Source organism: Bombina bombina, chromosome 1, assembly GCF_027579735.1.
Source record: "Bombina bombina isolate aBomBom1 chromosome 1, aBomBom1.pri, whole genome shotgun sequence".
In the NCBI taxonomy this organism is placed as follows: Eukaryota; Metazoa; Chordata; class Amphibia; order Anura; family Bombinatoridae; genus Bombina; species Bombina bombina.
In genome coordinates, this window is record NC_069499.1 from 304,240,111 (window position 1) to 304,254,517 (window position 14,407).

A 14,407-nucleotide genomic window follows, 5' to 3' on the forward strand; every position below is an offset into this window, starting at 1 on the left:
TATAGCTTGGGTATTGATTTCCCAAAAGTAATGAATGCAGCTGTGGACTCTCCACGTTTAAAAAGAAAAACTTAAATTATGCTTACCTGATCATTTTCTTTTCTTCTGACAGGAGAGTCTACAGTTTCCTGCACATGTTTTTTTCATGGGGCGGCCTTAATTTTGTGTTCTTCTGGCACCTTTTTTCATCCTGATATTTCTCCTACTGTTCCTTGTTCCCTTGGCAGAATGACTGGGGGATGAGGGAAGTGGGGGAGGTATTTAAGCCTTTGGTTGTGATGTCTTTGCCTCCTCCTGGTGGCCAGGTTCTGTATTTCCCAAAAGTAATGAATGCAGCTGTGGACTCTCCCCGTCAGAAGAAAAGAAAATTATCAGGTAAGCATAATTTAAGTTTTTTCCCTTCATGATTAAAATAGCGCATACAATTTTAAACAATTTTCTAATCCATTTCTTTTTATTTTTTTCAGTTCTCTTGGTATCATTTGTTGAAAAGCATACATAGGTAGGCTCAGGAGCTGAGAGCTAGCTGCTGATTGGTGCTGCACATATCTGCCTCTTATCATTGGCTTACTGATGTGTTCAGCTTGCTCCCAGTAATGAATTGCTCCTCCTTCAACAAAGTATACCAAGACAATGAAGCAACAGTGACAATAGAAGTTAATTGGAAAGTTGTTTAAAAATGTATGCTTTATCTGAATCATGAAAGAAAAAATTTGTGTTTTATGTCCCTTAAAGGACCAGTCAACACAGTAGATTTGCATGATCAACAAATGCAAGATAACAAGACAATGCAATAGCACTTAGTCTGAACTTCAAATGAGTAGTAGATTTTTTTTCTGACAATTTTAAAAGTTATGTCTTTTTCCACTCCCCCTGTACCATGTGACAGCCTGTAGCCAATCCCAACTGCATACACGTACCACGTGACAGCCATCAGCCATTCACAAATGCATACACACTTACTCTTGCATATGCTCAGTAGGAGCTGGTGACTCAAAAAGTTTAAAAATAAAAAGACTGCACATTTTGTTAAACTGGAAAGTTGTTTAAAATGGCATGCTCTATCTGAATAATGAAAGTTTCATTTTGATTGAGTGTCCCTTTAAAGACTAATAGTACAAGAGCAGTTTCTACTTCTTGGGCAGGGGAAGCAGTTTGCTCTTTTGAGGCATTTTGAGTGATACCAAGACAAACATGAATTAAGTCTAGGCTTTGAGTTTATTTGTCTGCCTACACTCTTTGTTGGGGAACCAAGTAGAGCTATGCAAATTATAGTATTTTTATCTCCTACAATGTGCAGTTTATGCTCAATCGTGTGATTCTATAAATAATGTCATATACTTTAAACATAATTAATTTATATGCTTTTCTGTGTAAAAAATGACATCTACACTTTTCTCAATCAGGGTGGTTGTGCTTTACCCTACATTGTTTTGCTTTTGTAAATCCGAATTGAGGATTAACTTTATGGTTGAAAGTGTGGATTGGATAAGGGGATGGGTTTAGACTGCTAAGAAGAAGGGTCAGGTGGTGCTTGGATAGGTCAATGGATTGGTTTTGGCTGTCTGGTAGCAGGGCACACATGGAGTAATGAGACATGGGGGCCAATTTATGAACTTGTGGGCGGACATGATTGACTATCTGCATTTATCTTTGCACAAGCATTTCTTGTGAAATGCTTGTGCAATGCCGCTCCCTCCACATTTGCGGCCAATCGGCCGCTAGCAGGGGGTGTCAATCATCCCGATCGTTTCTGATCGGGATGATTGCTGTCCGACACCTCAGAGGTGGCGGTCTGGAGGAGGAGTTAAGGAGCAGCGGTCTTACGACCGCTGTTTCTTAACTTAAGTTTCCGCCGAGCCGGAAACTTTGGGGGGTAGATTGCAGCATCCGCTGCTTGATAAATCTACCCCATGGGCTCAGATACATTTTACAACCATTGATAGAAACTCGAGTAGAATTCACTGGTTGGCTTTATATTTTTTTATTTTATTGAGGTAAAATACAACCAATGTACAATAAGATATTCCGATTACATACAGCAAAATACCCGAAGGGCTTACCTAGGCATATTGACAAAAATTAGATACCTTATTGTTTCAATATAATATTATGACAAGTAACCCCTTGTAGTATACACATTTTGTGATAAATGCTTACCCCGAATGAAAAGGAGTGGCCACTTATTGACCTCCTAAAATGCAGGCATAAATTGAGGGGGTATCAGTAGGGGTCAGAAAATAGCAAGGGCCACTCTTGGATCCTATGTACATGTATATGTAGAAGAGAAAGGGCCACTCTTGGACACTGTGTATATATATATATATATATATATATATATAAATAAATAAATATATATATACATACATAGATACACATAGAGAGAAGCACACTCACAGGAACAAACAACCGGCTCAATAACATTGTTAGCCTATTCTATGGTGATTTACCACCTGGGTGCAGCTTCTTTTTAGCCCAGTAATGCTTTTCATAGAGTAGAACTTTCATGTAGTATATCAGACTGATCCTGCCTATTGCAGTCAGTCCAGGGCTTGAAATACCAGGCAATTCCTCTCTGAACAAGGAGCACAGCAACCCCAGACGCTCGTTTCGGCCTTCATTGGGCCTTGTCAGTGAGGTGTAGCCATATTCCTCTAAGCACACTGAGCAAGGAGTCCACATCTGGTTGCCCCTTTTTCCTGTACGTAGATGTGGACTCCTTGCTCAGTGAGCTTAGAGGAATATGGGTAGGAGCTCCTGAATGTCTCCATAAGGCAGGTGGTTTATACAAGGAAAGAAATGTAAAAACAAAACATAGCGTAATTCTGTTTTAATAATGAATAACACACAGGAATAAATCCAACTCAGATAGAAGACCTCAAACATATGAGGTATGTAAAAAGCAAACAGTACACGACCCCAGCAAGGAATCCAAGATCCCTCCGTATGTCCAATAACGAGTTTAAAAAGTCCCAATTGTCAACACATAAATCTAAAATAAAGTTTATAAAATGCCAGTGTCATACTAAACTGGTATACTGAGAATGTCCCAGATATGTAATCCCTTAAGTAATAGCCTAAACCTAGCCCTTACCTTAGGTATAGCGTTGTGGCTTCTCCGCCTAAACGTAGCCCTTACCTTGCCTTAGGTATAGCGTTAGGGATTACTGATCTGGGACATTCTCAGTATACCAATTTAGTATTACACTGTAATTTTAGAAACTTTATAACTGACACTGACTCCTTAGTAAAGGAGATATAGAAAAGAAAAAAAGTAGGCAATTTATGAAATATTTCCAACATGTAGGGAATAGCTGCTTCAAAAAAAAATAATAATAAAAAAAAATATATATATATATATATATATATGTGTCTAAATAATAATACCATAATAATATGTAGTAATGTGTTTTACTGTGTATTTACTGTACATATTTAACATTACAATGTTTTTCACATACAGGACAATGTTATTTTTAGTATATATATATATATATATATATATATATATATATATATATATATATATATATATACCCATACTCGTATATCTATTCCTATAGATATATAGGTATAGATATCTATTTTACATTAACATTATCAAATATATATATAAATATATATTTAATATTAAAAAATTTAAAAAATCTATGTGAAGAAGATAGGAATGTAAAATATTCATAACGCAACATAAGATAACTAAGTTTTCAGTGCATGAAACAGACACCGCACTAGACCTAAAACGCGAAACACAAATCGCATTATGCATATAATTGACATTTTTATTATTAAATATATATTTATATATATTTCTGATACTGTTAATGCAAAATACATATCTATACCTATATATCTATAGGAATAGATATATAGGTATAGTTATGTACAGATATATATACAGTATATATAGAAATATGTGTTTACAATAAAAAATAACATTGTCCTGTATGAGAAGAACATTGGAATGTGAAATATTAATAACTCCTGTTGGGTTAGCGAGCAATAAGTGTTTTTTTCTTCTATGGTCTCCATTGAAGTCAATGGGGCAAATGGTTTAGTGTGGTTGTGGTATCCGAAGTCCAGAAGTTAACACACGTCGGGTTTCACTTACGCATAAACTTTTTACTTTCAACTTGTACCTGGCACGCGTAAAAAGCTTACTCTTCGAGAGCGCTAAATAGTGCGCCACTGGTAATTAAGCCCATAAATGGTACAGTATATCAAGTGTGATTTAAATGTATAGGAGTTGATAGGTACAATTACTGATTAATAATTACTCCGCAGAAATTTACCCATAACATAATGAAGTGTCATTATCTTTGGTTACTACATAATGTTAGCCCACTTAGTAAAGTTAGTATGAAGAAAGCATGTGAAATATAATCATAAGCGCTACATATTATAAGACTCTGTATTTGGTGCTGAATTAAAATTTCTTGAGTTCTAAGGGACTTAGATTAAACACTTATAGACCAACTAGTGTAAATGGAGAAGGAATAATGGTTTAGATGCACAAAAGAAAAAAAAGAAGTAGGGATATTTCCCATATCAAGCACAAAATAACATAGATATCACCACACTGACATATATATAGATAAGTATTCAGGCTTAAGCACCTTCATGTTAAATGTTGAGATACATACATATTGAAGTTATATTGGGTAACTATACACATCAAAACAGTGTAATCATCACAAAGGGAATGAACATAAACAAGTAACCTGATAGCTATTGTGATGTGACAGCATACCAAAAAGAACTAATCCTAACCCAGTTCTGTCCAACAAGCAGAAATGTCTCCAAAAGTTCAGCTGCCAATTCACATCAAACTGGAGACTTCTGCACCATTTTGGGGTTGTAGTAGCCACAATATTCCCTGTCTAATCATTAAAATCAATGGTATAGAAGTCCCCAGCAACAGCTTGTAAAATGTCACAGGGCAGTTATTATTATGCAGCTGTGCTACTTCCTCAGAAGTTTTGCAATAGGAAAAAACATCCTACAGGATCAGTTCTGCTATGTTCTATATCTTGGGGTAGCTCCGGATAACTCAAATCCTCAAATATGCCTACCTTCACGCTCTATAGACCGGCAATCCAGATTGGCAGCATACTCTGGAACTAGAAATGTAACCAACGTATAGATGAAATGGCAGACAAATTCATTGAAAGAGGCTATCCAGCAAAATTAATAGAAGAAAAAAATCATAAGGTACTAAAGTTTCATAATAAAAACAATACTGTTAAACAAAAAGAGAACAGGATGGTCTTTGTTTCTCAGTACAGTCACTATAGTAAGGAAATCACTAAAAGTATAAGAAAACATTGGCATATACTAAGTGACTGTAATGACAAAATACCTATCTTTAAAAATCCTCCCTTAATGGCCCATAGACGTGTAAAAAACTTGAGAGATCACTTGGTAAAATCCGATGTTGGTCCAAGTAAAGGTAGTATTCAAACACACATAGGTAGTAAAAATTATGGCACATACCCATGCTTAAATTGCATGAGCTGTAGCTCCATAATTAAAGGAAAAAATTTTCATCATCCCCATAATGGTACCAGATATGATATTAAAGGTTTCTACACATGTGATACTACCCATGTTGTATATTTAATAAAGTGTCCATGTTCTTTTGTTTACTTGGGAGAGACCACCCGTAAGGTAAAAGATAGGATGAGCCAACATCGCTCAAATATACGCTGTAAAAACAAAGAGGCCCCTGTATCTAGCCATTTCATAGAGAAAGGACATAACGTCAGCCAAATGAGATGGCAAGTAATTGATCACATAAAATCTCAGAGAAATGGACAAGACAGGGAAATTCTATTAAAACAAAAAGAATCCTGGTGGATTCACAAGTTGGAAACTATGGTGCCTAGAGGCTTAAATAGAGAATTAGATTTGTCAGTTTACCTATAACAAAGGTCCAACAAAAAAGAGTACTTCTCTTTTCAATATCAATTTTTTAACTCTGACTTTAAACCTTCAAGGGTAAGTCCTTATTTTTAAAGCCTAAAAGGGATTTTTACCTTTTACCTTTAATTGATATATAATCTTTATCTGCTGACACAGTAATCTTTATCAGTTGATATAAATATCTTTATCTTGCAATACCATTAATGAGCCTTGTAACCCAGATCCAATAAAATAAAATAAAACATGCATGATAAAATAAGAATTAAACTTTTATCATAGTCTTATTTGGAAAGTACAGAGGAGGTATTTACCCTAAGTTAGAAATGACCTGGCCATCATCATATAAAAGGTTTAGATCTCTTGTTCATTAAAATATGTGTGAAATTTAAACTATCTAAGATTTTCTCCAAATTTAATTATAATGTAAACTTTATGTGTTCCATCAGTACAACACAATATTTCATTGTAAGTATGTACATATATTTGTATAGAATAACTTTTTAATGTAATGTATATGAACACCAGTAGGTGTCACTATTTCTACAGGTTGTGGGCCTTGTGGCGCCAAACCAACAGGTATAAAAGGTGTGTTAAGTTAGTAAAAGCCTATGCATGACTAAGAGGTATTAGCCTCGAAACGTTGCTAATTTGTTCTAATAAAGATACTTTTAAGCATTGGAGAGCTGTGGACACTTTCATTGTTTAATGATTAAAGTACGACATAAAATACTAAGGGCTAGATTACAAGTGGAGCTCTAATTTATCGTGCCCCTATTTTTGGGTGCATGATAAATATCTAGCCATTACAAATGGCTTGTTAATGCTACCGCAAGCTCGCGGTATCAATTAACACTTTGAAAATTAACCAGAGATCAGATCTCTGGTTAATTTTCAAAATATCCCCCAATTGGCTTTTTTTTTTTTTTTAAACAAATGCACAAAGCAGTTTTTAGGGCTTAATGTGAGGGGATGTGGGGTGTTAGAAAAAAACGCCACTGAAAAGTGCCTTTACATTGCGGTCTATGGGGACTGTGTGTTCCCTGTAAATATATATGTATATGCTTATATACATATGTATTTATGTGTTAATATGTGTATATACACATATATAAACATAAATATATATGTATATATTCATATATATTTACACTTTGTAGAAGCAGAACTGGGGTGCCACATGTTCTAATATCGCTAGATGATATTTGAAAAGTGTATAAATATCAAAGTGTGAACTCACATTTAATGTTGCACCAAAGGATGTAGCTGTAAATGAGCAGACTGTATTCTCAAGCAACGCGTTTCTCAGCTAGACAGGCTGTTTCATCTAATGAAACAGCCTGTCTAGCTGAGAAACGCGTGACTTGTTTTTATCACTATTTTAATAAATGTAAGTTTTATCTTACCACTTGCTATATTATATCATCATTTGCCATATCCCCCCCCCACACACACACTTGGAGAGAGCCCACCAGAAGATATCCACTGACTGTGTTAGCTGATTGCGGGAGTTAGGTCTTCTGGATGACCTTAAGAATCCAGTCTGCTCATTTGCACCTACATCCTTTGGGGAAACATCAAATGTGAGTTCACACTTTGATATTTATAGACTTTTCAAATATCATCTAGCGATATTAGGCCATGTGGCGCCCCTGTTTTTGTTCTCCTTCTACAGATTGCTGACTTTGGAAGTTGGACCGTACTCCCCCCACAGAGAGCTGCCTGGGGGGGGATATATCTGTGAACTTTTCTTTTACATTGACTTTGCATACACTTGCACATAATATATTTTCATATTTCTGGAATATTATCATGTTGTGTTTTGTTTGTTTAGGGCTCCCCCTATCACTTTTTTGTATTTTTTATATTTACACTTTGCTGCCCATCGCAGAGTGACTTACCCCTTTCGCTGCCCTAGGTTCTGTGCCGTGTATGACTGCATCAGAATGAGGCTCCCATTGGAGGCTATGGAAGCACACTCTGGTGAGCGCAAAGCTTCCATGTAATGCGAACGCAAGGTCACGTTCGCATTGCGCTTTTCTTCTAATACCAGCGCACATTTGTGTGCGCTGGTATTACTGAGTGGAGCACCAATATCGCGCTCGCAAAAGCTCAATATTGCGCTCCACTTGTAATCTGGCCCTAAATTTGCTCAGGAATAAAATTATTAATTTAAAATACTGTGTTTATTATACAAAGTTTAACATTAATGCTAAAGTTTTCTATCTAGATTTTGTAACCCCATGTGTTTCACTTATGCTCCTCTATTATCCCTGCTTTTCCTACATTATTCCCGCACATAGATTGTAAATGTCCTCTATCCCCAGGGCGATGATGACTTGATGACTGTTTGCATTGGTGAAATATTCCTGGAGTTTGTGAACATGCTGCCAGCCTTTCAGACGTACTGTCTGCAACAGTCAGCCTCTGTAGCCATGCTCAATGCACTTGAGAAGGAGAAGGAGCTGCTCAGGTAAGTAGACACAGTACAGTGCCAGTAAAGAAGTCTTTTAGTAGGATATGGTTGTTGTGGAAATATGCGCATTGTTGGTAGAGCAATGCTTCACAGGCAATTTGGTGCCAGGCGGCAAAGTACAATGCCTGCGGGATAAAACTTGCAGGTGATTGTCGTTCAGGGGCTTATTTTGCCTGTGTCTAGAGCAAATCCCAGGCACTCACACTCCAATCAGCACTCAGATTAAAATGCCAAAAATGTATTTGAAAAATATTAAAACCAGGCAATGCAAATGTGTCTTTGTACTTCCTTGTGTTGAATTTTTTGCATTGCCTGGATTTAATATTTTTAAATCGATTTTTGACATTTTAATCTGAGTGCTTTTTGCCTTTGTACATTTTCTCTCCAAGGAGGTGATTGGAGTGAGGATGCCTTGGATTTGCTGTGGATTGTGTTTATGCATATGATAGCAGTGTGGTTTTCCTGCACCTGCCCACTCACAGTGTGGTAGCTAAGGTGCTTACGCTGAAGAGACACAGGGGCCGAACGGCCCCTGATGCCCCTGTTTCCACACTGCACGACGGACAGCAATCAACCTGATTGAATACGATTGACCCTGCTAGCGGCTGATTGGCTGTGAATCTGCAGAGGGCTGCATTGCACAAGTTCACTAGAACTGCTTGTGCAGTGATACATGCCAACAGCATATGCTGTCAGCATTCAGCGATGTCTGTTGGACACGATCCGCTGAGCGTATTATGTCGGACAGACAGATGATAAATCGGACCCACAGGCTTTAGATGCCCCTTGATGGTTACAGAGTGAGACAGTGGTGTGTTTTTTCTTCTGTTTCTAGTGTGACAGGATACAGGGGTAGCTATAAGTCATGATGCCTTCCCATCTCCTATGCTTTCCCAATGAAAATGAATAAATTGTACTTCCAAAAAGGGGCTAGTATAGAAATATATATTTTATAAAAATAAAAAAATTCTATGGTGCATATCTTTGACACCATTAGTATTCTAATATAGTTCTAATTCTAATATTCTACTCTATAACACTTAATCCCATATTAAAACTTCCTACATTAGTAGTATTTTGTTATTGTAATTTATCAAGTAGCGCTAATAAGAGAAAAGGGCCCTTTTTGATTGAATCTAGTGTGTGTGTGTGTGTGTATTTAAAGTCACAGTGAAGGTGCACTCTCACCAGCAGTCTAAAACAGCCAGGGGGGTTTATTATTCATAAAAATAATCCAAAAAGACAAGCACTCACTGTGCTTTAGGCAACACAAAGATTATTTAATATGTGTAACATTTTGAGACAGCACAGTGTCCCTTCTTTAGACAAACCAGGACACCTCTCAAGTGCAAACATATATGTCCAACATTACAGAACACACCCACCCCATGACCAATCAAAAACAAACTCACCCCGAAGACAATCCTCTTCCATTATAAACCAATCACAAATTAAAATAACCAAAACAATGACCATGGTACTGGCTCATGCTCCTATATCCACTGTCATCACAAACTAATGCTCACCTCAGAGTGCAGCTCCCTACAACATAAACTAATACTATGTGCTGCCCCTTTTAGTATCATCATCCCAAAGCTTTAGATACGGAATGGCCAACCCTGCAATATGTATGTATAATAACAAAAGCAAGAAAACACGTGGGAACCAATCATCACTCAATGATAAAACCACACCCCCTAGGATTTCAATTGGCGACCATCATCGAGACTTAACTTGCAATGTAAACAAAAGCACATATCCCTCTGATCAATACATAGGGGTGTGCGCTCTAGCGAATGATTCTATAGAGAAGGCAAATGTAGCTAATACATAAATTACATGACATAATCAAGGTATGTGGTCCTACCTATGCCCATAGTAGCGGCTCAAAATAAAAAATTGCTAATACCAACAGCAATCAATAGTTGTCATTTGTTGCAGCATTAGTTATCCCCGAGCATGTAAACACGGCAGTAACCAGAAAATTATTAATTAAATGAACTATAGTTGTGTCTAGCTATAATATCAGATCACAGGACACCAAGAGGATGGTCTCTAGGACACAATTATACACAGGGGTAAAGATAAATATCAAAAGCTTCTGAGTCAGACCGGGTATAATGAGATACTAAAATACAAGGAGAATAATAAAAACAAAAAACTAATAAAATAGAAGAAGGGAGATAGAGATATGTATCAAGTGTAGGCTGAGAGGCATCCACCAGAATAATCAATCAATACCCAGCCCATGAGATGCTGCCACAGAACCTCACTTAAATGATCACTAAACATCATGAGATCATCCACGGAACTTACACTAAGATAAAGGCTAAAGGAGTATAAACAGAGTAATTAATACTCGGTTATGTGCATAGTCCTTAGGCACAATATCAAAACAATTCCAGTATATGTCCCGAATAGGGAATGCTTCATCAGTCCACCATATGTTAAACACAAAAAAACATTGCCAGCCTTTATAGGTATTCAAGCCCTTAGGAATAACGGTATCAATCTCATAAATCCATCTAGATTCATTCTGCAGGATAAGTTTCGCTCTGTCCCCACGTAGCTTTAGTGGGGGCACATGATCAATGATAATATACCTCAAGTCTTTAAAGGGATAGTCTACTCCAAAATGGTTATTATTTAAAAAGATAGATAACCTCTTCATTACCTATTTCCCAATTTTGCATAACTAACACTGTTATATTAAAACACTTTTTACCTTTGTGATTATCCTTTATCTAAGCATATGCAGGAGGCCCCCTTATCTCAGTGCTTTTTACAATCTTGCATTTCAGACAATTAGTACTGACTCCTAAATAACTCAAAGGGAGTGAGTACAATGTTATCTATATGGTTCACATGAACTAGCAGTGCATTTTATTAGATATTCACAGCCAGACAGTGAAATAAGAAGCTGTCTTCAAGGGCTTAGAAATTAGCATACAAGCCTACATAGGTTTTGCCTTCAAAAATAATACCAGGAAAACAAAGCAAATTTGATGGTAAAAGTAAACTGGAAAGTTGTTTAAAATAGCATGCCCTTGCTGAACCATGAAAGTTTAATTTTGACTATACAGTCCCTTTAACTGAATTTCCAGAAAAAGCTAAATGTCGTGCTGCTGGTTGATCTGGTTCAGCTCTGCGAATAGCAGCACCAATGGCCGATCTATGGTTTACAAGCCGTGTCCTAGTGTCATCCATCGTCTTGCCGACATAGAACAGTCCACATGAGCAGTTAAGGAAATAGGCAATAAACTTTGTAATGCAGGTCACATAATGATCAATTTTGTATTTCTTAGTGTGATGTGGAATGATGTTGCTGTCAGCATGCTGTTGCACATAGTGCATCTTAGGCACCTGAAACAACCTTTCTTTTTCCAAATCCAGGATTCATCACTGCAGTTTTGTACTGGATCAGGCCTCAATAGTAAATCTCTAAGGTTTCTGCCTCATTTATAAGCAATTCTTGGGACATCAAACCTGGACAGTGGTAATTGTCAGATGTAATCAAGGTCCAGGTATCCTGAACCTTCTTTGTAAACTTACTTTTATCTGATGCATAGTTGGTCATAAAAGTGAGCCTTGGTTGACTGTCTCCATATCTTGTGGGTATTTTATTAGCTTTTCGCAGCTAGACAGTGCATGTTTGTCATATAGATAATATGCTTACTCCCATGGAGTTATTCATGAACCAGCACTAAATGGCTAAAATGCAATTTGTAAAAGCACTGAGATAAGGGAGCTGCCTGCAGAGGCGTAGATACAAGGTAAATATTAGAGGTAAAAAAATATATTAATATAACATTGTTGGTTATGCAAATTTGGGGAATGGTTAATAAAGGGATTATCTATTTTTTTAAACAATAAAAAATGTTAAGTAGACTGTCCCTTTAAACAAGTTTTGTGTTGCCTAGTAAGTGCTTGTCTTTTTGGATTATCTCTCTCTCTCTCTTTATATATATATATATATATATAGGGGTGGAAAAATATCACTATGGTTTACTAGTCAGGGGTTAAAAAATACTTGCCCAGAGAGAAAAAGTTACTAGTTTACCCAGTGTCCGGGACTAGTGGACCACTGGAATTTTCAAGCCCTGTATGTATATATATATATATATATATATATATATATATATATATATATATATAACTTTCTGTTAATAACATTGGTTGCTTCTGTGCACTTATTTGAGCCTTTATTTCTTATATTCCATTTTAGGATATTTCTAGATGTTTCTCAGAATGATAACACAGTCCTCCGTCGTATGAACCTACGGTCCTTCTTGATTGCTCCTTTACAGAGGGTCACCAAGTACCCCCTCTTGCTGAGCAGGATCTTAAAGAGCACCACTGAGTTTAACCCAGACCATAGCAGTTTGTGGGAAGCCAAGAGTCGCATTGAATCACACCTGGAGCACATCAACATGAAAACTAAACAGGAGGGGAATCCTTGGACATTACGCTCCTTCCGCAGGGAGAGCAAGAAGAACAGAGAACTTACTAATATTGACATGAGAGAAATGGCTATTAAACAGGTGGGCTGGCCAAGAGAAGAGACTCGCTTTATTAAGGAGGGACCACTGCAGTTAGCACAACCTGCAGATGGACAATGGGTCAAAAAGGGTTGCAAGGCACTAAAATTCCAAAATGTGCAGGTCCTACTGATGGTGAATGTAAGGAGATGCTCCGAGTCCAGTCTAGAAGGCAGCTCTGCGGAAAACCAACCAGTAAAGGATGCTGTTCTGGTTCTCATTAAAGACAAAAGCAATGGCAAATTTGCAATGCTCAGGGAACCCCTGAAACTCAGCCACTGTGTAGTGTCCACTGACCCTGACTGTGATGATACCTTTGAACTCTTAGAAATCAGGCGTGAAGGGTTTGTGTTTAAAGATGGAGACATCTCCCAAACTCAGCACTGGTTTCGTCAAATCAAAAGCTATTCTTCAGAACTGGGTGCCTGGAAAAAGCGTCGCAATGCTCTCCCCAATATCATGATAAGCACAACGCAAAGCAGATCTTGAGCTTTACAGATATTAGGTGGATAGTTTGTGATCTTTATATTTGGCACATAAAAAAAAACTGCACAACAACTTTATTGGTAAAATCCTTAATCTGCACTTAGTTCAAAGTCACATTGGTCCCAGGCTTATGAAATGTTGTGCATAACTCTTAGTAAATATATATAAATAAGTAGGAGGTGACCTGTATTAAATCCATTGAGTGGCGATAAATCTAGCACTACCTATTTCTCAGTGGTTTTGGTGCTATCGTTACTTAAAGTAAATCAAAATTGGAGAAACATAATCTGATAAATGTCACTGAACTTCTGTGAAAATCTTTAAAACAATGTTATGTCATAACTCAGCATACAAATAAAAAAAGAAAATGTTCTTATTACAATTTTTGTTCAGTTGATTACTAATATTTTTGCCTTTTATAAATTATATTTAAAGTACAAATTAATGCGTGTGCAGTTTGATGTTTAAAAGGACAAAAAAGTTAAAAAAGAAAATTTGCATATTTGATTAAAAACTATTCTGCAATATACTTGCATTGGAAAAAAATGCTACTTTAAGAACTTATTGCTTCTGTGAGAAGTTTTATTTTTACAGTTATTCTGATATGGTGGTGTCGTATGCACACTCTTACCCCCACTCTTACACTCTTACCCCACATCCTCTGAATGCCAGAGCTATCTCATGATGTAAACACTGGCACTTGGAGTATTTTAAATTTGACTTTTATGTCCATTTAAGCTTTAAATGATGTTGGTTATTGGGTTTTTTTCTGAGTAATGGCGGCTTAGGTTATTAATTTACTTTTTAAATATTTGGATAAGTGCTGGCTCCATAAACAGTACAAAATGGTGACCAATTTTATAACACAATAAAAGTGCATTATAAAAAAAAAGATATTAGTATCTGCTTAGCTTACTACTACATGAGGGTAGAAACTATACTAAAGCTAAAGCACTTTGTCTGGCCGCATATATCTAATAGGAAACTA

The 14,407-nt window shown here is 36.7% G+C and overlaps 1 protein-coding gene across 1 annotated transcript in view; it reads left to right on the plus strand.

Moving 5' to 3' along the window:
• LOC128657738 (uncharacterized) overlaps positions 1–13,864 on the plus strand; it is a 75,335-nt gene extending 61,471 nt beyond the window's left edge. Inside the window, exons 6-7 of the mRNA XM_053712145.1 lie at positions 8,247–8,392; positions 12,621–13,864. Coding sequence (XP_053568120.1) covers positions 8,247–8,392; positions 12,621–13,422 — 948 coding nt within the window. The 3' untranslated portion in view covers positions 13,423–13,864. The remainder of the gene's footprint in view (positions 1–8,246; positions 8,393–12,620) is intronic.
• The last annotated feature ends 543 nt before the right edge of the window (positions 13,865–14,407 follow it).